Source organism: Cetorhinus maximus, chromosome 22, assembly GCF_964194155.1.
Source record: "Cetorhinus maximus chromosome 22, sCetMax3.hap1.1, whole genome shotgun sequence".
Taxonomy (NCBI): domain Eukaryota; kingdom Metazoa; phylum Chordata; class Chondrichthyes; order Lamniformes; family Cetorhinidae; genus Cetorhinus; species Cetorhinus maximus.
Window position 1 is genome coordinate 61,746,269 of NC_135900.1, and position 24,149 is coordinate 61,770,417.

The window sequence follows — 24,149 nt, forward strand, 5'->3', positions numbered from 1 at the left end:
GTGGGTGTGTGGGTTGGGAGTGGGTGTGTGGATTGGGAGTGGGTGTGTGGATTGGGAGTGGGTGTGTGGGTTGGGAGTGGGTGTGTGGGTTGGGAGTGGATGTGTGGGTTGGGAGTGGGTGTGTGGGTTGGGAGTGTGCGTGCGTGCGTGTGTGTGGGGTGGGAGTGTGCGTGCGTGCGTGTGTGTGGGGTGGGAGTGTGCGTGCGTGCGTGTGTGTGGGGTGGGAGTGTGTGTGTGTATGTGTGTGGGTTGGAAGTGTGTGTGTGTGTGTGTGTGTGGGTTGGGAGTGTGTGTGTGCGTGTGTGTGGGTTGGGAGTGTGTGTGTGTGTATGTGTGTGGGTTGGAAGTGTGTGTGTGTGTGTGTGGGGTTGGGTGTGTGTGTGTGTGTGTGTGTGTGGGTTGGGAGTGTGTGTGTGTGTGTGTGTGTGGGTTGGGAGTGTGTGTGTGTGTGGGTTGGGAGTGTGTGTGTGTGTGGGTTGGGAGTGTGTGTGTGTGTGGGTTGGGAGTGTGTGTGTGTGGGTTGGGAGTGTGTGTGTGTGTGGGTTGGGAGTGTGTGTGTGTGTGGGTTGGGAGTGTGTGTGTGTGTGGGTTGGGAGTGTGTGTGTGTGTGGGTTGGGAGTGTGTGTGTGTGTGGGTTGGGAGTGTGTGTGTGTGTGGGTGGGGAGTGTGTGTGTGTGTGGGTGGGGAGTGTGTGTGTGTGTGGGTGGGGAGTGTGTGTGTGTGTGGGTGGGGAGTGTGTGTGTGTGTGGGTGGGGAGTGTGTGTGTGTGTGGGTGGGGAGTGTGTGTGTGTGTGGGTGGGGAGTGTGTGTGTGTGTGGGTGGGGAGTGTGTGTGTGTGTGGGTGGGGAGTGTGTGTGTGTGTGGGTGGGGAGTGTGTGTGTGTGTGGGTGGGGAGTGTGTGTGTGTGTGGGTGGGGAGTGTGTGTGTGTGTGGGTGGGGAGTGTGTGTGTGTGTGGGTGGGGAGTGTGTGTGTGTGTGGGTGGGGAGTGTGTGTGTGTGTGGGTGGGGAGTGTGTGTGTGTGTGGGTGGGGAGTGTGTGTGTGTGTGGGTGGGGAGTGTGTGTGTGTGTGGGTGGGGAGTGTGTGTGTGTGTGGGGTGTGTGGGTGTGTGGGTGGGTTGGGAGTGTGTGTGTGTGTGTGTGTGGGTTGGGAGTGTGTGTGTGTGTGGGTGTGTGTGTGGGTTGGGAGTGTGTGTGTGTGTGTGGGTTGGGAGTGTGTGGGTTGGGAGTGTGTGTGTGTGTGGGTTGGGAGTGTGTGTGTGTGTGGGTTGGGAGTGTGTGTGTGTGTGGGTTGGGAGTGTGTGTGTGTGTGGGTTGGGAGTGTGTGTGTGTGTGTGGGTTGGGAGTGTGTGTGTGTGTGGGTTGGGAGTGTGTGTGTGGGTTGGGAGTGTGTGTGTGGGTTGGGAGTGTTGTGTGTGGGTTGGGAGTGTGTGTGTGTGGGTTGGGAGTGGGTGTGTGGGTTGGGAGTGGGTGTGTGGGTTGGGAGTGGGTGTGTGGGTTGGGAGTGGGTGTGTGGGTTGGGAGTGGGTGTGTGGGTTGGGAGTGGGTGTGTGGGTTGGGAGTGGGGTGTGTGGATTGGGAGTGGGTGTGTGGATTGGGGTGGGTGTGTGGGTTGGGAGTGGATGTGTGGGTTGGAGTGGGTGTGTGGGTTGGGAGTGTGCGTGCGTGCGTGTGTGTGGGGTGGGAGTGTGCGTGCGTGCGTGTGTGTGGGGTGGGAGTGTGCGTGCGCGCGTGTGTGTGTGGTGGGAGTGTGCGTGCGCCGTGTGTGTGGGGTGGGAGTGTGCGTGCGCGCGTGTGTGTGGGGTGGGAGTGTGCGTGCGTGCGTGTGTGTGGGTTGGGAATGTGGGTGTGTGTGTGGGTTGGGAGTGTGTGTGTGTGTGTGGGTGGGTTGGGAGTGTGTGTGTGTGTGGGTTGGGAGTGTGTGTGTGTATGTGTGTGGGTTGGAAGTGTGTGTGTGTGTGTGTGTGTGGGTTGGGAGTGTGTGTGTGTGTGTGTGTGTGTGGGTTGGGAGTGTGTGTGTGTGGGTTGGGAGTGTGTGTGTGTGTGGGTTGGGAGTGTGTGTGTGTGTGGGTTGGGAGTGTGTGTGTGTGTGGGTTGGGAGTGTGTGTGTGTGTGGGTTGGGAGTGTGTGTGTGTGTGGGTTGGGAGTGTGTGTGTGTGTGGGTTGGGAGTGTGTGTGTGTGTGTGGGTTGGGAGTGTGTGTGTGTGTGTGGGTGGGGAGTGTGTGTGTGTGTGTGGGTGGGGAGTGTGTGTGTGTGTGGGTGGGGAGTGTGTGTGTGTGTGGGTGGGGAGTGTGTGTGTGTGTGGGTGGGGAGTGTGTGTGTGTGTGGGTGGGGATGTGTGTGTGTGTGGGTGGGGAGTGTGTGTGTGTGTGGGTGGGGAGTGTGTGTGTGTGTGGGTGGGGAGTGTGTGTGTGTGTGGGTGGGGAGTGTGTGTGTGTGTGGGTGGGGAGTGTGTGTGTGTGTGGGTGGGGAGTGTGTGTGTGTGTGGGTGGGGAGTGTGTGTGTGTGTGGGTGGGGAGTGTGTGTGTGTGTGGGTGGGGAGTGTGTGTGTGTGTGGGTGGGGAGTGTGTGTGTGTGTGGGTGGGGAGTGTGTGTGTGTGGGGTGGGGAGTGTGTGGGTGGGGAGTGTGTGGGTGGGGAGTGTGTGGGTGGGGAGTGTGTGGGTGTGTGGGTGGGTTGGGAGTGTGTCTGTGTGTGTGTGTGGGTTGGGAGTGTGTGTGTGGGTGTGTGTGTGTGGGTTGGGAGTGTGTGTGTGTGGGTGTGTGTGTGGGTTGGGAGTGTGTGTGTGTGTGTGGTTGGGAGTGTGTGGGTTGGGAGTGTGTGTGTGGGTTGGGAGTGTGTGTGTGGGTTGGGAGTGTGTGTGTGTGTGGGTTGGGAGTGTGTGTGTGTGTGGGTTGGGAGTGTGTGTGTGTGTGGGTTGGGAGTGTGTGTGTGGGGTTGGGAGTGTGTGTGTGGGTTGGGAGTGTGTGTGTGGGTTGGGAGTGTGTGTGTGGGTTGGGAGTGTGTGTGTGGGTTGGGAGTGTGTGTGTGGGTTGGGAGTGTGTGTGTGGGTTGGGAGTGTGTGTGTGTGGGTTGGGAGTGGGTGTGTGGGTTGGGAGTGTGTGTGTGGGTTGGGAGTGTGTGTGTGGGTTGGGAGTGGGTGTGTGGGTTGGGAGTGGGTGTGTGGGTTGGGAGTGGGTGTGTGGGTTGGGAGTGGGTGTGTGGGTTGGGAGTGGGTGTGTGGGTTGGGAGTGGGTGTGTGGATTGGGAGTGGGTGTGTGGATTGGGAGTGGGTGTGTGGATTGGGAGTGGTTGTGTGGGTTGGGAGCGGGTGTGTGGGTTGGGAGTGGGTGTGTGGGTTGGGAGTGGGTGTGTGGATTGGGAGTGGGTGTGTGGATTGGGAGTGGTTGTGTGGGTTGGGAGCGGGTGTGTGGGTTGGGAGTGTGCGTGCGTGCGTGCGTGTGGGGTGGGAGTGTGCGTGCGTGCGTGCGTGTGGGGTGGGAGTGTGCGTGCGTGCGTGCGTGTGGGGTGGGAGTGTGCGCGCGTGCGTGCGTGTGGGGTGGGAGTGTGCGCGCGTGCGTGCGTGTGGGGTGGGAGTGTGCGCGCGTGCGTGCGTGTGGGGTGGGAGTGTGCGCGCGCGGGCGGGTGGGGTGGGAGTGCGCGCGCGGGCGGGTGGGGTGGGAGTGCGCGCGCGGGCGGGTGGGGTGGGAGTGCGCGCGCGGGCGGGTGGGGTGGGAGTGCGCGGGCGGGTGGGGTGGGAGTGCGCGGGCGGGTGGGGTGGGAGTGCGCGGGCGGGTGGGGTGGGAGTGCGCGGGCGGGTGGGGTGGGAGTGCGCGCGGGCGGGTGGGGTGGGAGTGCGCGCGCGGGCGGGTGGGGTGGGAGTGCGCGCGCGGGCGGGTGGGGTGGGAGTGCGCGCGCGGGCGGGTGGGGTGGGAGTGCGCGCGCGGGCGGGTGGGGTGGGAGTGCGCGCGCGGGCGGGTGGGGTGGGAGTGCGCGCGCGGGCGGGTGGGGTGGGAGTGCGCGCGCGGGCGGGTGGGGTGGGAGTGCGCGCGCGGGCGGGTGGGGTGGGAGTGCGCGCGCGGGCGGGTGGGGTGGGAGTGCGCGCGCGGGCGGGTGGGGTGGGAGTGCGCGCGCGGGCGGGTGGGGTGGGAGTGCGCGCGCGGGCGGGTGGGGTGGGAGTGCGCGCGCGGGCGGGTGGGGTGGGAGTGCGCGCGCGGGCGGGTGGGGTGGGAGTGCGCGCGCGGGCGGGTGGGGTGGGAGTGCGCGCGCGCGCGGGGTGGGGTGGGAGTGCGCGCGCGCGCGGGGTGGGGTGGGAGTGCGCGGGTGGGGTGGGAGTGCGTGCGCGTGTGGGTGGGGTGGGAGTGCGCGTGTGGGTGGGGTGCTGGGGGCGCGCGCACGCGTGGAGCTGGGAGTGCGTGCACGTTTGGGGGCAGTATGGGATGCATGCGTGTGTGGGATTGCTGGTGGTGCGCGCGTGGGGCTGTGGGGGGTGGGAGCACGTGCGTGTTTCGCCCCCCCTGCCCCGTTTTGTTCGGTTGGGCACCAAACACATCAAAACAATTTGTCGGGAGCACGCAGAGGCGAAGTTGAGGTATCAGAGTGCACAGAATCCCTAAAAACACATCTCACCGACCCTCCAGGCATCACCTGCCCCGCATTGGACTTATCAACCTTCTCAGAAACCCACTGAGTAGAAACAAGTCATTGTCAATCCTGAGGGACTGCCTCAGAAAAGGGGAACTTTTGGTCTCTTTTTGGCCCTACTTTGTGTTTTCATTGATTTTACTTGTTGATATTTTTTCATGCCCTTTTTTTTCTAATTTCTTTTTTAATTTCACCCTACACTTTCTATACTTATACAGGCTTTCTGAAGCATTGTGCTCTTGGTATTTGACAATCTCTTCCAGCACCACAATCCTTAGAGATATCCATGTTCCCCAAGTTCTGGCCTCTTGACCATACCTGATTTTAATTGCTCCATCATTGAGGGCTGTGCCTCCAGCTGCCAAGCTTTAGGATTTCCTCAATAAACCTCTCTACCTTTCTTTACCCTTTAAGATACTCCTTAAAATCCACTGCATTGATCAAGCTTTTGGCCATCTTCCCTATGTGACTTGATGTCATATTTAATTTGGTAAAACTCCTGTTAAGTATCTTGGAGCAGTTAATTATGTTAAAGGTGCTTTATGAATACATCATATTGTTGATCTTGAAGCTCTGAATCCTTTTAAAGCAAGTTTTCGGTAGCTTAAGGTTGTTCATTATTATTTTTCCTTCCACTTCTGCTAGCAGGTGGTAGGTAGAATTCCATGAGTGCTGACCATCTGAAACCTTACTCAAATGGTTGTTCTTCCCATATAAGCCAAGCCAATGAGCTTGAACAGGGATTGTGACACCAAGCAGGAGCACTGGTTTTCTGATGTAGAACAAGCATATAAACTGGGATCTTCCTGGTTTATATGGCTAAGGAACCATACTACTGCACAATCAGGGAAGCAGACTTTGTTTAATTTTTTTCTTGCATGGCTCAACATTAAAAAATGAATTTTCCTCCTGCAGGTGGTTGCAAGTGAGGGTGGATTTGAAGCACTGTGCAAGGAGAAAAAATGGGCAAAGGTCGCCAGTCGAATGAGTTACCCACAAGGAAAGGGCATTGGTTCACTGTTACGGTCCCACTATGAGAGGATTCTATATCCCTATGAGTTGTTTCAGACAGGAGCCAGTCTCTCGGTAAGATGAACGAATATAAAAGTTTTGACTTTATTCAGCAGCGTTCCAATAGTTCATTTCAGACAGCAGCCAAACTACCACTGACAAGATGACTTGGGTGGTTTTATACATCAGATGATCTTGAGTTTTAAATTTTTTATGAAAGTTTTTACAGCGTGTCCTCTAGATCACCGTCATTTTGGATGTGATTATTAATCCCCAGAACTATCACTCTGAGCTCCATTTGAATTGTGCAGACTGCACATGTGCATTAAGTTTTCCAGCATTGAAGCCCCATTCAGTGACTTCTCTCTGACTCAGTTGTGTGCGATCTCTCTTTCACAGCCCCCACACCCCTCCAGCTTCTGTGTGTGCCCTATCACACCTGCCCCTCCCCCCTTCCTGGACTCACATGTGCAACTTCCCACCCCAGTGAGCAAGCACCCAGCCTGCTGGTTTGCAACCCTCCCCCTGCGCCGCATGTCCATCTGTGGTTCCTCACCACCCTCCCCTCCATTCTTGCCCACCTATCCCAATGCGGCAGCCCCCTGCGTCAACCTGCCACTGTGCAGCGTCCCCCACACCCGTGCCAGCAGCCTGTCTGCAACCCCCCCAGCCCACCCTCTACACTGACCTCCACCAGCCACCAAGTCTGCGCAATGTATCTGCCTGCTTGCCCATGTGGCCCCACCTTCCAAACTCGCTCATGCTCTCCTCCCCCTGCCTTGATTGATCTTTCTCTCTATATCTCATATTCCTGGCTCACTCATGCCTCCTCTCTGGGGATAGATAATGAAATTACTGGTGATTTCACTTGCACTTGGGAAATTGATTTGTTGAATATTCATAACTGCTTTTGCATCAGCTGTGTTAACTGCGATTATTTGTCTTGTTATAGACTGCTGAAAACTCTTCTATGCAGATTTTTCCTGGTTGTGTTAAAACCTTGAATCAGGTAGGTAAACCTCTCTGTGCTTAATCGGCCATAACTCTTTCCTCTCCCTGCCACCCCCCCCAACCCCCTAGATGTATAAAATGGTATTTCTAGCTCCTGTAAGGATTGAACAAGTGACAAGATTGTTTGGCTTTGTATTTGCCACGAGATTTAGTTTGGGGTGTGCTCACAATAATCTTGCAATTGAGTGTTCTGTTAATGTCAGGCACACATCATCTTTGCCTTCTTGTTACAGACATTAGAGTTTTGATGAAAGGTTACAACCTGAAATGTTAACTCTTTTTACCGCTCCACAGATGTTGCCTGACTTGCTGAGTATTTCCAGCATTTTCTGATTTTACTCGCCTCAGTCTCCTTTGCTCCAAGGATGCTCTCCTTGGGGTTGCTCGCCCTAGTTTCTCCTACCTAACCTTGTAGCTAAAATCTCTTATTTCTGGAACCATTCTGGAAAATCTCCTCTGCAACCTCTTGAGGACCTTAACATTCTTCCTAAAGTGTGGTGACCAGCACTGGATGCAATACTCTAGTTGTGGCTTAACCAAAGCTTTACAAAGGTTAAGCATAACTCCCCTGCTTTTGTACTCAATGCCTCTATTTATGAAGCCCAGGATCCCATTTGCTTTGCAAACTACTCTTTATATGTCCTACCTTCAAACATCTATGCACACGACCTCCTATTCCCCCTGCCCCTGCACACCTTTGAGAACTGTGCCATTAATTCTATATTGCCTCTCCCTATGCTTTCTACCAAAAATACACCACCTCGCACTTTGTACTAAATTCCATCTGCCCCTTGTCTGCCCATTCTGCTAGCCTATTTGTATCCTGATACAGTCGATTGCTATTATCCTCATTGTTTGCACACATCCAGGTTTGGTATCATTGGCAAATTTAGAAATTTTGCTCTGTATTTCAATATCCAAGTCAAGGAGAAAATTAATAATCTCTTGGACGAATGTGGATTAATTAAAGGAAAACCATCATGGATTTGTTGAGGGCAAATCATGTTCAACTAATTTGATTGAGTTTTTTGGTGAGGCAACAAAGTGTTGAAGGTAATGTGGTGTACACGGACTTCCAAAAGGCGTTTGATAAAGTGCCACATAATAGCAAAGTTGAAGCCCGTGGAATAAAAGGGGCAAGGGCGGCTTGGATACAAAGTTGGCTGAGTGACAGGAAACAGAGTAGTGGTGAAAGGTTGCTTTTCAAACTTGAGGAAGGTATATAGTACAGTTCCTGGGGTCGGTATTAGCATTGCTGCTTTTCAAAATTTTCTCCTATCTTAATTCCTTCTCTAGTACCAACCAGCACTCTTGCTCCTTTATGTACCTCATTACTCTTCTGTATGCCAGTCCCCACCTCCCTGCCAATTTAGTTTCAATCCTCCCCAACCATACTAATGAACCTCCTTTGAAGATATTCATCCCAGTCCTGTTGAGTTATACCTTTTCAATAGGTGTCTCTTGCCCTAGAACTTGTCCTTATCCCCATGAATCTGAAACTCTCCATCCTTCACCATGCTCCAAGCCACACATTGATCCTCACTGTCTTCCAATTTCTACCATCGCTGACGTATGGAATTGGGAGTAATCCAGATCGCTACCTACTTTTTAACTTCCTCCCTAGCTCCTGAAAGTCCGGTTATAGGACCTCAATACCCGCGCTCTCTCTGTTGTTGGTACTGATGTGTACTGTAGGTTCCGGCTTACTCCATTCCCCCTGCAGAATATTCCGCACTCTTCCTCTGGCATCAGGGAATTCTGAAGAAGTCATATGTGACCTGAACCATTAACTCTGTTTCTCTCTCCACTGATGCTTGCAGATCTGCTGAGTATTTCCAGCACCCTCTCATGCCATGTTCTTCTTATGTTGATGCACACTTTCCTCTCAAGTCCTTGAATGTGTTGTTGATTCCAGATCTATGCATATCTCTTCTTCAAATAGCCTTTTCAAAGCCCTTTTGATCATGTTTCCATGACCTCTGCAGCCCAGTACCAAGGCAAATATAGTTATGAATACAGAATTAAGCAACTGGTATTATAGCAGAAATGCTCAGGAACCAAGTGTCTCATGAGAAGGAGGAACTGAAGGAAATTAGTATTACTAAAAAAAAAGCGCTGGAGAAATTAATGGGATTGAAATCTGATAATCCCCCAGGGCCTGATAATCTATATCCCAGGGCACTAAAGGAGGTGGCCATGGAAATAGTGGATGTGTTGGTTGTCATCTTCCAAAATTCTGTAGATTCTGGAACAGTCCCGGCAGATTGGAGGGTGGAAAATGTAAACCCACTATTTAAAAAAAGGAGAGAGGAAGAAAACAAGGAATTACAGACCAGTTAGCCTAACATTAGTAGTAGGGAAAATGCTAGTGTCTATTAAAAAGGATGTGATAACAGAACACTTAGAAAATATCAATGGGATTAGACAAAGTCAACATGGCTTTATGAAAGGGAAATAATGTTTGACAAGACAAACCTAATGGAGTTTCTTTGAGGACGTAACTAGCAGAAAAGATAAGGGAGAATCAGTGGATGTGGTGTATTTGGATTTTCAGAAAGCTTTTGATAAAGTCCCACGTAAGAGGATAGCGTGTAAAATTAAAGCACATGGGATTGGTGGTAATATATTGACATGGATTGAGAATTGGTTAGCAGACAGGAAACAGCGAGTAGGAGTAAACAGGTCTTTTTTGGAGTGGCAGCTGGTGACTAGTGGGGTACCGCAGGGATCAGTGCTTGGGCCCCAGATATCACAATATATATCAATGATTTGGATGAGGGAACCAAATGTAATATTTCCTGCTGCAATGTTCCAGTGAAGCTCAATGCAAACTGGAGGAACAGCACCTCATCTTCCGATTAGGCTCTTTACAGGCTTCCAGACTGAATATTGAGTTCAACAGTTTCAGATCATGAACTCTCTCCTCCATCCCGACCCCTTTTTTTTCTAATTATTTATATATTTTTTAAATATATTTTTCTTTTCCCACCTACTTCTATTATTATTTTAAAATTTATTTCCAACCATTGTTTTATCTCCACCTTTTAGCCTATTTTGATCCCTTCCCCCTACCCCACCTCCACTAAGGCCATCTGTCACTTGCTCGTCCTGCTTCTACCCTTAATATCACCATTAGCACATCCTTTAGCTAATATTACCTCCGTCAACACCCCTTTGTCCTTTTGTCTGACATCTTTGGCAATATCTTCTTTGCCTCCACCAATCACTGGCCCTCTATCCAGCTCCACCTGTCCCACCCCCCTTAAACAGCTTATATTTCACCACATTTCTATTTTTCTTTAGTTCTGATGAAGAGTCATACGGACTCGAAACGTTAACTCTGCCTTCCTCTCCACAGATGCTGTCAGACCTGCTGAGTTTTTCCAGTTATTTTTGTTTTTGTGTAATATTTCCAAGTTTGCTGGTGACACAAAACTTGGGAATGTGAGTGGTAAGGAGGATGTAAAGAGGCTTCAAGGCGATTTTGACGAGCTGAGTGGGCAAATACATGGCAGATACAGTATAATGTGGATAAATATGAAGTTATCCACTTCAATAGGAAAAACCGAATGGCAGAGTATTATTTAAATGGTGATAAACTGGGAAATGCTGATGTACAAAGGGACCTGTGGAAAAGGAAAGCAAGCATGCAGGTGCAGCAAGCAGTTAAGGCAAATGGTATGTTGGCCTTCATTGTGAGAGCAAAGCTGTCTTACTGCAGCTGTACAGGGACTTGGTGCGACCACACCTGGAATATTGTGCAGTTTTGGTCTCCTTATCTAAGAAAGGATATACTTACCATAGAGGGAGTGCAGTGAAGGTTCACCAGAGTGATTGCTGGGATGGCAGGATTGACGCATGAGGAGAGATTGGGCCAACTAGGCCTGTATTCATTGGAGTTTAGAAGAATGAGAGGGGATCTCATTGAAACATATAAAATTCTGACAGGGCTGGACAGACTGGATGCAGGAATGATATTTCCCCTGGTTGGGGGTCTAGAACAAGGGGTCACAGTCTCAGGATACGGGGTAGACCATTTAGGACTGAGATGAGGAGAAACATGTTCACTCAGGGTGATGAACCTGTGGAATTCTCTACCACAGGTGGCTGTGGAGGCCAAGTCACTGAATGTATTTAAGAAGGAAATAGATTTCTAGACACTAAAGGGATATGGAAACATGGCATTGAGATGGAGGATCAGCGATGATCATATTGTATGGTGGAGCAGGCTTGAAGGGCTGAATGACCTACTTCTGCTCCTATTTTCTATGTTTCTATTTGCACTTGCCCAAAAATGCTTATGAGGTGATTTAAAGAGGGTTTGAAAGTTAAGTCTTGATAGCATATTGCCTCTGGTTGAGTAGTCAGTAAGGAGGGCTCATTAGTTTAAAACGGTCAGACGTGATTTGCCTTGAACGCAGTCATGTTGCTGGTAATTTATAAATGTACGTTATTCCAAGGGATAATTCATTTTGTCCAGGACTATTGTCTCTAGAAGTATTTTCCACTCCCAGCATTAGGTTGTTTGGTCTATAGTTAACTGGTTCATTCATCTCCCCTTTGTTGAACAAGGGTGTGACATTTGTAGTCCTTTGGTTCTATTCCCATATTGAAGGTTGATTAAAAGATTATTGTGAAAACCTCCATTATTTCCATCCTTATTTCCCCAACAACCTGAGTAACATTTCTACTACCTACCAATTAAGTGCCTCCCCCTTTTCTCTATCATACCTAATTTACCTACATCCTCCTCCGTTGCTGTGCCATTAGCAGCATTTGTTCCTTTAATGATAACAGATGCAAAGTACTCATCATTGACTTACCAGTGCCCTCTGTCTCCACAAGGAGGTCTCCATTTGGTCCTGAATCAAATCCTCCCTTTGACTATACGTCTACTCTTTCTATATTTATAAAATAGTTTAGTTTTCCCTTTTATGTTACTAATTTTTTTTATATGATAGTCTTTTTGGCCCTCTTTTTTTCAGTTCTCTGCACTTTTTATGCTCTGATTCTTTATTGCATTATGCTCCAGTCATAGGCCTCCTTTTGTCTGTTTCATCTTAATCCCAGTTGCTTCAATCAGCTCTAGCCTTGCAATGCTCTTCCATTCCCCCTCATAGGAATTTGTCTAGTTTGTAAGTGAACTACCTCCTACTTTCTTTTCTACTTGTTCACTGGATTTGGGTGTCGCTAGCTAGGCCAACATTTATTGCCCATCTCCAATTGCCCTCGAGAAGATGGTGGTAAGCTGTTGCCTTGAACCGCTGCAGTCCATGTGGTGTAGGTACACCCACAGTGCTGTTAGGGAGGGAGTTCCAGGAGTTTGACTCAGCAACAGTGAAGGAACGGTGATATATTTCCAAGCCAGGATGGTGAATGACTTGAAGGGGAACTTGCTGGTGGTGGTGTTCCCATCTGTCTGCTGCTCTTGTCTGTTGAGGTGGTAGCAGTCACGTGTTTGGAAGGTCCGGCCAAAAGAGCCTAGTTGAGTTGCTGCAGTGTGCCTTGTATCTGTTTCACACTGCTGCCTTGAAGTCTCCCATTGCACATTTACTCGTTCACCTGATAATCTTTATTTCCATTCTACCTAGGGCAGATCCTTTTTCAATTAGTTTCAGAATAAGGGGTTCCCATTTAAGATGGAGATGAAGAATTTCTTCTGAGTGTTGTTAATCTTTGGAATTTTTTAGCCCAGAGAGCAGTGGAGACTGAGTCATTGGCTACATTCAGCGCTGAGTTATACAGATTTTTGATCTAGAAGGGAGTTGAGGGTTATGGGGAGAGGCAGGAAAATGGAGTTAAGGCCACAATCAGATATTATTGAATGGTGGAGCAGGCTCGAGGGGCTGAATGGCCTACACTTACTCCTGTTTCTTATGTTCTCAACTCCCTGCAGTTCATCCTCTTCACCTTTGATTGTTCTTTGTTCTTTTGCAGAACTACTCTAAACCTGCATGCATATTGTGATCCAGTAAATGTATTGTAAATAAGGGCATGTTACGGACAGGGGAGCAAGACAAACTGAACTCCTTTATTTTTCTCGCTATCTGACCATAAACAGAGGTGTTTTAATTTTTGAAATAGGCTGTGGCGTGTTCCCCAAATCCTCTGTGTGAAGGCAATTTTAAAGTGACTCACAGCAAACTCTCTGGTTAAATCACAAGTATTGTTAATTAATTTATTTGAACCAGAGGGATTGTCGTCACAACTACACACGCGCACACAAGATAGGAAAGAAAAGAGTTTTACAACTAGGAATAACTTTTAAAAAGTGCACGTGAATGTCATAGTCCAGTGAGTGTTCCTTTATGTAGGAGTTAAAGTTCACATGGGTCCAGCTAGCTGAAAGCAGGAGTTGCCAAATACCTTCAGAGCTGGTGATGACGCAGCAAGATGAGGTTGGTATTTGGTCCACTGTACAGGCAATGGCAGGAATCTTCCAGAGAACCAGGTTTTGAAGAGGTTTAGACTTGAGGCAGGCTTTGTTGTCAGCCTGGAATCCGGCTTTGATGTTGACAGGCTGGATGTTAACAGTCAACTTCCCTGGGAGTCCAGGAATCTAACATTAAAACTTTCTAAAGGCCAAAGAAGCTTAGGTCATGTGGTGCTGCCCATTGATGAGTCAGTTTCAGGTTAACAATCTGTTTTGATGTCTCTGGTTAAAGTCCATTGTTCACCGTAGGACATAGAAGGTGGTTATTAGTGCCTCCACAGGTATAATAAGTTTTGATGGCTTGCTGTCTGATTCAGTCCAGGCTGGGCAGTCAGACCATCTGCTGCTCCCATGTTTCGTTGATTGCAATGGTTCCACACAATGATTGGTGTGAGATTCCACAAGGATGAGGGTTGAGCTCTGTCCTGTAATTACTGTTGGAAGTTTCCAACACTGTTGCCAACATTCAAATCATGTGACCTGTAGCAGCCATGTTTTTGGTTCAGCAAATTCCATTTTTAAATAAGCAGAAAGTAAAGTTTGATTTAAACAGTTTATGATCTCGTTCATGTTTTATGGACATGAGAGGTACCTGTAGTTCACTGATAAGATTTTCCTGTGATTGTTACAAAAACTTCAACAATTAATTTCTTTAAAGGGTGATCCTTCTGAAGACGATTTTGCCAGAAACCCAGAGCTGCGGAAACTTCAGATCTTTGGTGCTGGACCCAAAATGATGGGCCTGGGTCTCAGGACAAAGAACAGAGAGGGTAAGGAGATCAACGTCGGTGGGGTGTAGCATGTAGGATTTCACAATATTGTATAGTTGTTAGGTCATTTGAAAAATAAAGTAGATGAATATTTCGGATTACCTTCATTTGAGCAGCTTAATGAAATCCAGAACCTTGGTAATTATTGCTGTGTAACCATCAAGCTTTATATTAATAATAATATTATTGCCAGTGTGACTTGGCTAGAGATTGGAAACTCTGCAGAACATAGCAGTACATGTTTTCAGTGGCGCTTCTAGCAAACAGCTATACAGGAGAGGGAATCCATACTTAAATGTCTCGTGTACCTAATAGGTATTTCAGACTTGTTTGAGCATATTTGTTCAGATATTAATAGAATTGCGTTAAAAATGATGTGCAGCATTTGCAACATGTTTATATGGTCCTGTGCATTGGCTGATGTTCCCAGGCAAGGTGTTACTGAGAATTAATGTGACTCCTCCCAAGCACGCTTGAGTGGCCCTGTAATTGGAACTCCGTTCTCAAGCAAAGGGAAACTAACTAATCATCTAAACAAAGGAGTTAATTGCATTACTGCAAAAGTTGATGTTTGGTTGATCTGGTAATGCAATAAATTGGTTTATTAAGAACTGGATGGTCGAGCATTAGAGTCTTTAGGAAAAGGCCAATCAAGCCTGTTCCCTTTTCAGGTATCTATTCAACTTTTCACCATATACCTCCTTTATGTGAAAAGTGTTCCAAATGTCTTGAGACCCCATCTTACTGTCTGCTACAGCGTCAATTGCAAGTAAGCTATTGCACAAACAACTCAATTGCCCTTTAAGACAAAAGAAGTTCCCTCCAAGTTTGCCTCTTATGCCTGTCACTTAACTGATATTTGAAACCTTTCATTCTGATTACATAGGATTGCATAGTATTTAAGGCACAGAAATAGGGCATTTGGCCCAACCAGTTCATTCTGGCATCTCGAGCAGACTCCCACCTTTTCTCATCGACATCTATCATCTTAATCTTTTACTCCTTTCTCCCTCATATGCTTGACTAACTTCCCCCTAAATAGGCTTAAATACTATTTGCTTCAACCACTTCTTGTGCTAGCAAGTTCCAATTTCTCAATCTCTTTGGGAAAAGAAGTTACTTCTAAATTGCCTTCTGGGATTTCTTGGTGACTATCATATATTGCTGGCCTTTAATTATGCTCTTCTCCACAAGTGGAAACACTGTGTGCGTCTCCACTCTATAAAAACCTTCCATAATTTTAAAAACCTTTATAAATGGTCACCCTCAATGTTTTCTCAAGAGAAGAGGGACCTAGCATGTTCATCCTTTCATCATAGGCATACCCACTCATTTCTGGTACCATCATTTTAAATCTCCCCTATACCCTCTTCAGAGCCTCTGTATGTCCTTTTTATGATGTGGTAACCATGGAAAAAGACAGAGATAAGGCAGGAGTAAAAGCCTTGAACTGGGGGAAGGCAAATTTTGCAGAAATGAGAAGGGACTTGGCTGAGATGGACTGGACAGCACTGCTGGAGGATAAAACAGTGGAAAACCAGTGGGAAGCACTAAAAAGCGAGATCCTAATTGTACAAAGTAGACATGTCCCCTACAAAAATAAGAGTGGTACTGCCAAGTCCAGATCTCCCTGGTTGTCTAGAAGAATACAGGGGAAGATCAAACAGAAAAAGAAACCATACGATAAGCACTGCAGATAGCCTAGACGAATATAGGAAGTGCAGGGACGAAGTAAAAAAAGAAATCAGGAAATCAAAGAGAGGGCATGAAAAAAGATTAGCAAGTAAAGTTAAAGATAACCCAGAGATGTTTTACCAATACATTGATGCTAAAAGGTTAGTTAAGAAAAAAGTGGGACCTATCAGAGATGAGGATGGAAACTTGTGTGTAGATGCAGAGGCTGTGGGAAGGGTTTTGAATGAATATTTTGTCTCCGTGTTTACAAAGGAAAGGGAGGATGTAAATATAGTAGTCCAGGAGGAACACTGCGAGATATTGGACGGGATAGTCATAAAGAGAGAGGAAATACTCGAAGGGTTGAAATCCTTGGAAGTTGATAAGTCACCAGGGCCAGATGGATTGTTTCCGAGGCTGCTGAAGGAAGTCAGGGAGGAGATAGCAGATGCTCTGAGGATGATTTTCCAATCTTCACTAGATACAGGGGAGGTACCTGAGGACTGGAGAAATGCAAACGTAGTTCCATTGTTTAAAAAGACATCAAAGGAAATGCTAAACAATTATAGGCCAGTTAGTCTTACATCGGTGGTGAGCAAATTAGTAGAATCAATCCTGAGAGATAGGATTAACTGTCATGTGGAAAGGCATGGACTAGTCAGGGATGGTCAGCATGGATTTGTTAAAGGAAGGTCTTGCCTCACAAATTTGATTGAATTCTTTGAGGAAGTGACAAGAAGGTTTGATGAAGGTAGTGCAATGGATGTTGTGTACATGGATTTTAGCAAGGCATTTGACAAGGTCCCACATGGCAGATTGGTCAGGAAAGTAAAAGCCCATGGGATTCAGGGTAATGTGGCAAACTGGATAAAAGGTTGGCTTTGTAACAGGAAACAAAGGGTTGATGGATGCCCTTGCGAATGGAAAGTTGTCTCAGGTGGTGTTCCACAGGGCTCGGTGTTGGGACCCTTGCTGTTTGTGTTATATATTAACGATTTGGACGTGCACGTTGGGGGCACAATTGGGAAATTTGCAGATGATACAACGATTGGCTGAGTAGTGGATAGTGTAGAGGATAGCCATAATCTCCAAAACGATATAGATGGATTGGTGGAGTGGGTGGTAAAGTGGCAGATGGATTTTAACATAGAGAAGTGTGAGGTCATACATTTAGGGAGGTCAAACAGCTACAGGGATTACAAAATAAATGGGAATAGACTAAGAGGGGTAGATGAAGTGAGAGATCTTGGCGTACAAGTACACAGGTCCCTGAAGGCAGCAGTTCAAGTAGTCAAGGTTGTAAAGAAGGCATATGGAATGCTCTCCTTCATTGACAGAAGTTTGGAATATAAAAGTAAGGATATAATGTTGGAATTGTATAAAACACTGGTGAGGCCACAACTGGAGTATTGAGTGCAGTTCTGGTCACCACATTACAGGAAGGACGTAATAGCTCTGGAGAGAGTGCAGAGTAGGTTTACAAGAATGTTGCCAGGGTTAGAAAAGTGTAGCTACGAGGAGAGATTGGATAGTTTGGGGTTATTTTCCTTAGAACAAAGAAGGCTGAGAGGTGACTTGGTTGAGGTATACAAAATTATGAGGGGAATAGATAGAGTGGACAGGATAAAATTGTTTCCCTTGATGGAGAATTCTAGAACCAGGGGACATGGATTCAAGATAAGTGGTAGAAGGGGGCAGGGCGCATGAGGAAGAACTTTTTTACGTAGAGGGTAGTGGGTGTCTGGAATTCGCTGCCCAAGTTGGTGGTAGAGGCAGAAACTCTAAACTCTTTTTTAAAAAGTACCTGGATCTGCACCTAAAGTGCTGTAAGCTGCAGGGCTATAGGCCGGGTGCAGGAAGGTGGGATTAGAAAGAGCACCTGGATGTCCTCAGGCTGACATGGACAAGATGGGCCGAATGGGCCTCCTTCTGTGCTGTAACTTTTCTATGGTTCTAACTCGTACTGCATGCAGTGATCTAACCAAGGTTCAATAAAAGTTCAGCATACTTTCCCTACTTTTCAATTCTATCTCTCTAGGAGTAAAGCTGAGCGCCTGGTTTGCTTTTTTTTAATGGCCTTGTTAACCTGTGATGCAACTTTTAGTATTTGTAATCTGCTGACATCCCTTTGTTCCTCTACCCCACCTAGACTTGCATTTTCCAAGTTAATAAGTGACCACCCTATTCTTTGTACCAAAATGTATTACCTCACGTTTATGTGTGTTGAACTTCGTTTGCCAGTTTATTTGCCCATTCTGCAAGTTTATTCAGGCCCTTCTGTGATTTGCTGCAGTCCTCCTCAGCATTGACTATACCGCTTCCTCCACCCCACCCCCCAATTCAGTGTCACCTGCAAATTTAGAAGTTGTGTTTCTGATTCCAAATTGTTTTGTACATTATGAACAGTGGTGGTCCCAGCACTGACCCTTGTGGAACAACATTTCCCACCTTCTCGAGCTCCGAATAAATACCCTCTACTCCCACTCCCTGCCTTTGTCTTGAAGCCAGCTAGCAATACATTCTGCACTTATCCCCTGACTCCACATTCTCTGACCTTATTGTTTTTGTTTATTATGGAGCACCTTACCAAAGGCCTTTTGTAAATCCATATGTAATACATCTACTGTGTTACCATTGCCTGCTCTTGGTCACCCCCTCAGAAAACACAGTAAGGTTGGTCAAGCAAGATTTTTTTCTCTCTTGATGTTTGATTATTCTCTCCTTTAGTCAGGGTTCCATTATTTTTCCTACCACTGATGTTATGTTGATGGGGCAATAATTCCCTGGGCGTGTTTGCCTCTCTTCTTAAATAGAAGTATTACATTAGTTATCCGCAAGGCCTCTGGCACGACACTTTTTTTCTAATAAATTATTAAATATGTGTAGTAATGCCTCTGCTGTCTCTTCCCTAGATTATTTTAAAATGTGAGAGCCAGGGGTTTGTTCTCTGAGTATGATTAGTTCACATTCCTTTTTTAATTTTAAATGTACTTATGTCATTCGTGAGCTCATTATTCAATGCCATGGCTACTCTTCTTATCTACCTGGTAAATACCAAAGTAAAATAATTGTTTAATATTTCTGATGAAGTAGTGTAAACTGTTAGGAGGTTAGTGATAAAGTTCAAGAGCTCATAGGCTGGTGGAATGGGTGGCAGATGAAATTTAATGCAGAGAAGTGTGAAGTGATTAAGTTAATAGGAAAAGCAAGGAGAGGCAATTTAGAATAAAGGATACAATTCTAAAAGGGGTGCAGGCGCAGGGGGAACTGGAGGTGTATATGCAGAAATTGTTGAAGGTGACGGAGCACGTTGAAGAATTGGTTAATAAGACAAATGGGATCCTAGGCTTTATAAATAAGAGGCAGAGTATAAAAGCAAGAAGTCATGATGAACCTTTCTCAAACGGTACGGTCTCAACTTAAGTATTGCGTCCAGTGCACCTTGTATATGCTATGCATGTTATGGCACAGCTGATGTTAAATGCTGAGTTCAAATCTCAAAGTGGAACTTGAAGCAACTGCCACAACTTGTTTTGCAATTTGTATAAATTTTGAGATGTGTGCCCTGAATTCAGTAGTAATAAGACCACCAAGTCTTAAGGTTTTTACAAAACTTGATTAAACATTTATTAATAGAAGAAATTATTTTAAATACATACATAGATCTACAAATTACGACTGATAATTTCTAAATCCCCTACTCAATCTAACTCCCAGTTACACTTCATTAAGGTAACAGTAAGACACACAGATTTTAAAAGACCCAGGCAAAGAAACATGACACCCTGAACAAGTTGATTTCCAAGTGAGTTTTCTTAATTTCAGTCTGAGAAGACAGCAGCTTGAGGCATCGATGCTGAAGGCTTTTTCACACACTTGTAAGATCTTAAAAATGCCTTCCTTTACACACAGCCTTCTTTATACATATCTTTTTCTTTGAATGCAAATACCCAATGTTTCACTATGTCTTTGGACTTTATCACCCTGATAATAAAACCCTCTCATAGCACTAAGTTTTACCAGTAATCTTTGGGGAAAATAAACACACTGTTTCTAAACTTTACCAGGCTAGGTGACGCATTTCACCCCTCCTTTGAAAACAATCTAGTCCAGTTCATTTCAAAATGCAAGTGTTTCCTTGACACCTGTTTCTAAATTTCCCCACGTTTATCTAATTAACATTTCAAACCTAACCTCTCTTCTTAGATCAAAGCACCCAGACTAGCTGCCTCTAATTCAGTTAAATCTCTCTCTCTCTCTCTCTCTCACACACACTCTATTACTCTATTTTACAATAAATTCCATTGAGAATTATTATATCTTCTTGACACACACTGCTGCCACTGTGCGTAGGTGGTGGAGGGAGTGAATACTGAAGTTGTGGATGGGGTGTCAGTCAAGTGGGCCTGGGTGGTGTTGAGCTTCTTGTCTGTTGTTGGACTCATCCAGGCAAGTGGAGAGTATTCCATCACACTCCTGACTTGTGCCTTGTAGATGATGGACAGGTTTTGGGGAGTCAGGAGGTGAGTTACCCACTGCAGAATTCCCAGCCTCTGACCTGCTGTTGTAGCCACAGTATTTCTATGGCTACTCCAGTAAAGCTTCTGGTCAGTGGTAACCCCCAGGATGTTTATAGTGGGGAATTCAGCGATGGTAATGTCATTGAATGTTAAGGGGTGATGGTTAGATTCTCTCTTGTTGGAGATGCCTGGCATTTTGTGGCGTGGATGTTACTTACCACATGTCAGCCCAAGCCTGTATATTGTCCAGGTCTTGCTGCATATGGGCATGGACTGCTTCAGTGTCTGTCGATTTGCAAATGATGGTGAACATTGTGCAATCATCAACTAACATCCCCACTTCTGACCTTATGATGGAAGGAAGGTCATTGATGAAGCAGCTTTGGATGGTTGGGCCTAGGGCACTACCCTGAGGGACTCCTGCAGTGATGTCTTGGGACTGAGATGATTGATCTCCAACTACCACAACCATCTTCCCTTGTGTTAGGTATGACTCCAACTGAGCCGCATGAGATATTAGAGTTGATGACCCAAAGCTTGGTCAAAGAGGTAGGTAAGGAATGGTTTAAAGGAGTAAGCTGAGTTGGAGTGGTTTTGGGGAGGCAATTTCAGAGCCTCTGGCCCAGTGAGCCAAAGACCAATGGTAAAGCAATTAAAATTGGGGATGCTGATAAAACTGGAATTGGAGCACAGATCACTTGAAGGACTGTGGGTAACAGAGATAAGGAGGGGCCAGGCCACGGAGGAATTTGAAAGCAAGGATGAAAACTTAAAAATAGTGGCATTGCCGAACAAGGAGCCAGTATGGATCAGTGAGCACAGGGGTGATGGGTGAATGGAACTTGGTGCAAGCTGGGACACAGGCTGCAGAGTTTTGGATAACCTGAAGTTTACAGAGGCAGTGGGAGACAGGCAGGAGTATCTTAGAATAGTCAAGCCTGAAGATAAGAAAACCATGGGTAAGGATTTCGGCAGCAGAAGAGCTGAGGTGGTGTGAAATCCGGCATTGTTACAGAAGTGGAAATGTGCGTTCTTACTGATCGTGTGGCTGTTTGGTTGAAAGCTCATCTCGGGGTCAGATAGGACACTAAAGTTGTGAACAGTCGAGTTCAGCCTCAGACAGTTGCCAGGGAGATGGATGGAGTCAATGGCGAGTGTTTGGTGGGGACTGAGGACGATGGCTTCAATATTCCCAATATTTAATTGGAGGAGATTTCTGCTCATCCAGTGCTGAATGTTGGACGAAGAGTTTGGCAATTTAGAATCTGTGGAGTTGAGAGAGGATGTGGTAAAGTAGAGGTGGGTGTTATCAGTGTACATGTGGAAACTTGTGCTTTCGGATGAGGTTGCTAAGGGACAGCATGTGGATGAGAAATAGGAGAGGAATAGATCCTGGTGGATACCAAATGTAACTGTGCAGGAAGAGAAGCAATTCTAGGCATTTCTCTCGCTATGGTTAGGTAGAAAACTGAACTTGGGTTTGAGGAGGGTTAGGGTTAATCCGTTTATTATTACTGCGTTGGGTAGGAGAAGAGAGTATGGATCAGTTAATCAAGTACAAGTACATGTAGATGGGGTTCCATTTCCTTCTAATGATTAAACCAGTCGCTTTAGTTTGATGGTTGCAATGCATGGAATATTTTGCCTTTTTTTTCCCAGAAGGAGATGATAGAATGTACAAGATTATGACAGGTTGAGGTAAGGTAAACAAGGACCAGGGATGCAGATTTAAGGTATTGGGCAAAAGATGCATGGTGGCAGTAAGAAAGAACTTTCTTACATAGCGAGTGATAATGAGCTGGGACTCACTGCCTATGAGGGTGGTGGAAGTGGAGACAATGAATGATTTCAAAGGGAAATTGGATGGGCACTTGAAGGAATTAAACCTGCAGGGCTACAGGGATAGAGCAGGCAATGGGACTGACTAGATTTCTCTACCGAGAGTTGGCATGAACCTGATGAGCCAAATGGCCGCCTCCTTTGACGCTGTGACTCTGAAATACTGATACCGTGCCTGACAACTGAACTTGACATTTGTACAGTAAGCCTCCATTTTAGTTGCTCCGTTTTAAATTGTTCCATTTTAATGTTGATCAGTTAATAATAATTATAATAAATATTAATAACCTGCTGATTGCCACCGAGGAAGTTATGGCCCTATTGTTTAGCGTGTCGGTTTCTCACAAATCTCTGAGCTCTGTGTGTTTGACAGAGCTTTAGGTTCTGATGGCATATTGCTGTGCTGCAATTTGTGCTACAGATGTAGATGCATTTATATTCAATAGTGTTGTTACATGTCAACCTAAAATTTGATGTTTTATAAGCATAATCTTTGGAATTCTTTACCCCACAGGGTTGTGGATGCTCCATCGTTGAATATATTTAATGCCAGGATAGATAGATTTTTTGGTGTCTCAGGGAATTAAGAGATATGGGAAATGGGTGGGAAAATGAAACTGAAGCCCAAGATCTGCCATGGTCATATTGAATGGTGGAGCAGGCACGATGGGCTGTGTGGTCTACTCCTGCTCCTATTTCTTTTGTTCTTACAGCATCTAATTTGAGTAATACTGTTGCTGAATTCCTTTGTGTTAATTTGAAATGCCTATTCATGGCTCACTTTTATTGTGATTGAATTCAAAACACGCCCTTTCTCAACAAGGTTAAGTCTTCCTATCTCCTTCCTGTCTTGTGGTTCTGCAGTCGTTGGCAGCCCCCCTGGTCAAAAACTATTATTCGTGTGTGAACCTTCATGGTGTGTATTGTAGGTGACTTAGCTTAGAGAGCCCAGCCGAGAACATTTGTGACCTTACCTGATGTTTATGCATGCACACTTTGCAATGATTCTTGGGTAGTGTAGTTGAAGTCCTCCTCTTCTGCTCATACGTTGCTTGAAGTTTATTCGCTTGCAATTGTTGGGTTCATTTCCCTTCCAGATGAGGAGTTTTCAGTGACTGTGAGGTCGACGGGACACCGGAAGAATGCAGAGATACAATTGCCTCGCATGCAAATGAGACAGCGGAAAGGAGCTCTGGCTGTTAACTTTGTAAGTTCTGAGTTAGGCTGCTGCATAATGTGCTTTTGTTGAGTTGACATGTTTAAAATAAATGCTATTTTTGTTTTTAATTTCCCTTTACATCTCTCCTTCCCTGGACTCTGTTGACGGGTTTGCGTTGTGATTATATTGCATTCAGCTCTGCTTCAATCTTTTCTAAATACTTAATTAGATGTTAATAAAAAAGGAAGTGGTTATACTATTATAGCTTTTACTTTTTTAATTCATTCATGGGATGTGGGCATCGCTGGCTGGACCAGCATTTATTGCCCATCCCTAATTGCCCTTGAGAAGGTGGTTGTGAGCTGCCTTCTTGAACCGCTGCAGTCCATGTGGAGTAGGTACACCCACAGTGCTGTTAGGGAGGGAGTTCCAGGATTTTGACCCACCGACATTGAAGGAATGATGATATATTTCCAAGTCAGGGTGGTGTATGGCTTGGAGGGGAACTTCCAGGTGGTGGTGTTCCCATCTATCTGCTGCCCTTGTCCTTCTAGATGGTAGTAGTTGTGGGTTTGGAAGGTGCTGTCCAAGGAGCCATGGTGAATTCTTGCAGTGCATCTTGTAGATGGTACACACTGCTGCTACTGTGCGTCGTTGGTGGAGAGAGTGAATGTTTGTGGATGGGGTGCCAGTCAAGCGGGCTGCTTTGTCCTGGATGGTGTCAGATCTTCTTTGAGTGTTGTTGGAGCTGCACTCATCCAGGCAAGTGGAGAGTATCCCATCACACTCCTGTAGAGGTTAGAGAGGCTTTGGGGAGGCAGGAAGTGAATTACTTGCCACAGCGTTCTTAGCCCCTGACCTGCCCTTGTAGTCACAGTATTTATGTGGCGAGCGCAGTTCAGTTTCTGGTCAGTGGTAACCCCCAAGACTTTGATAGTGGGGATTTCAGCGAATTTAAGGTCAAGAGGCGATAGTTAAATTCTCTCTTGTTGGAGATGGTCATTATGTGGCAGTTGTGTGGCGCGAATGTCACTTGTTAGCCCAAGCCTGGATATTGCCCAGGTCATGCTACATTTGGACATGGACTGCTTCATTGCCTTAGGAGTTGCAA

The 24,149-nt window shown here is 46.4% G+C and overlaps 1 protein-coding gene across 3 annotated transcripts in view; it reads left to right on the forward strand.

Moving 5' to 3' along the window:
• Positions 1-5,534: 5,534 nt before the first annotated feature.
• The window catches only part of kdm5a (lysine demethylase 5A), a 191,501-nt gene continuing 172,886 nt past the window's right edge, over positions 5,535-24,149 (forward strand). The window contains exons 1-4 of one of the 3 annotated variants that reach the window (XM_078568413.1): positions 5,541-5,707; positions 6,585-6,641; positions 13,735-13,846; positions 22,977-23,086. In XM_078568413.1, the coding sequence (XP_078424539.1) occupies positions 5,606-5,707; positions 6,585-6,641; positions 13,735-13,846; positions 22,977-23,086 (381 nt within the window). In that variant the 5' untranslated portion in view covers positions 5,541-5,605. Of the gene's footprint in view, positions 5,708-6,584; positions 6,642-13,734; positions 13,847-22,976; positions 23,087-24,149 lie in introns of all 3 variants that reach the window. The other 2 variants (XM_078568415.1, XM_078568414.1) reach the window with 2 other exon arrangements.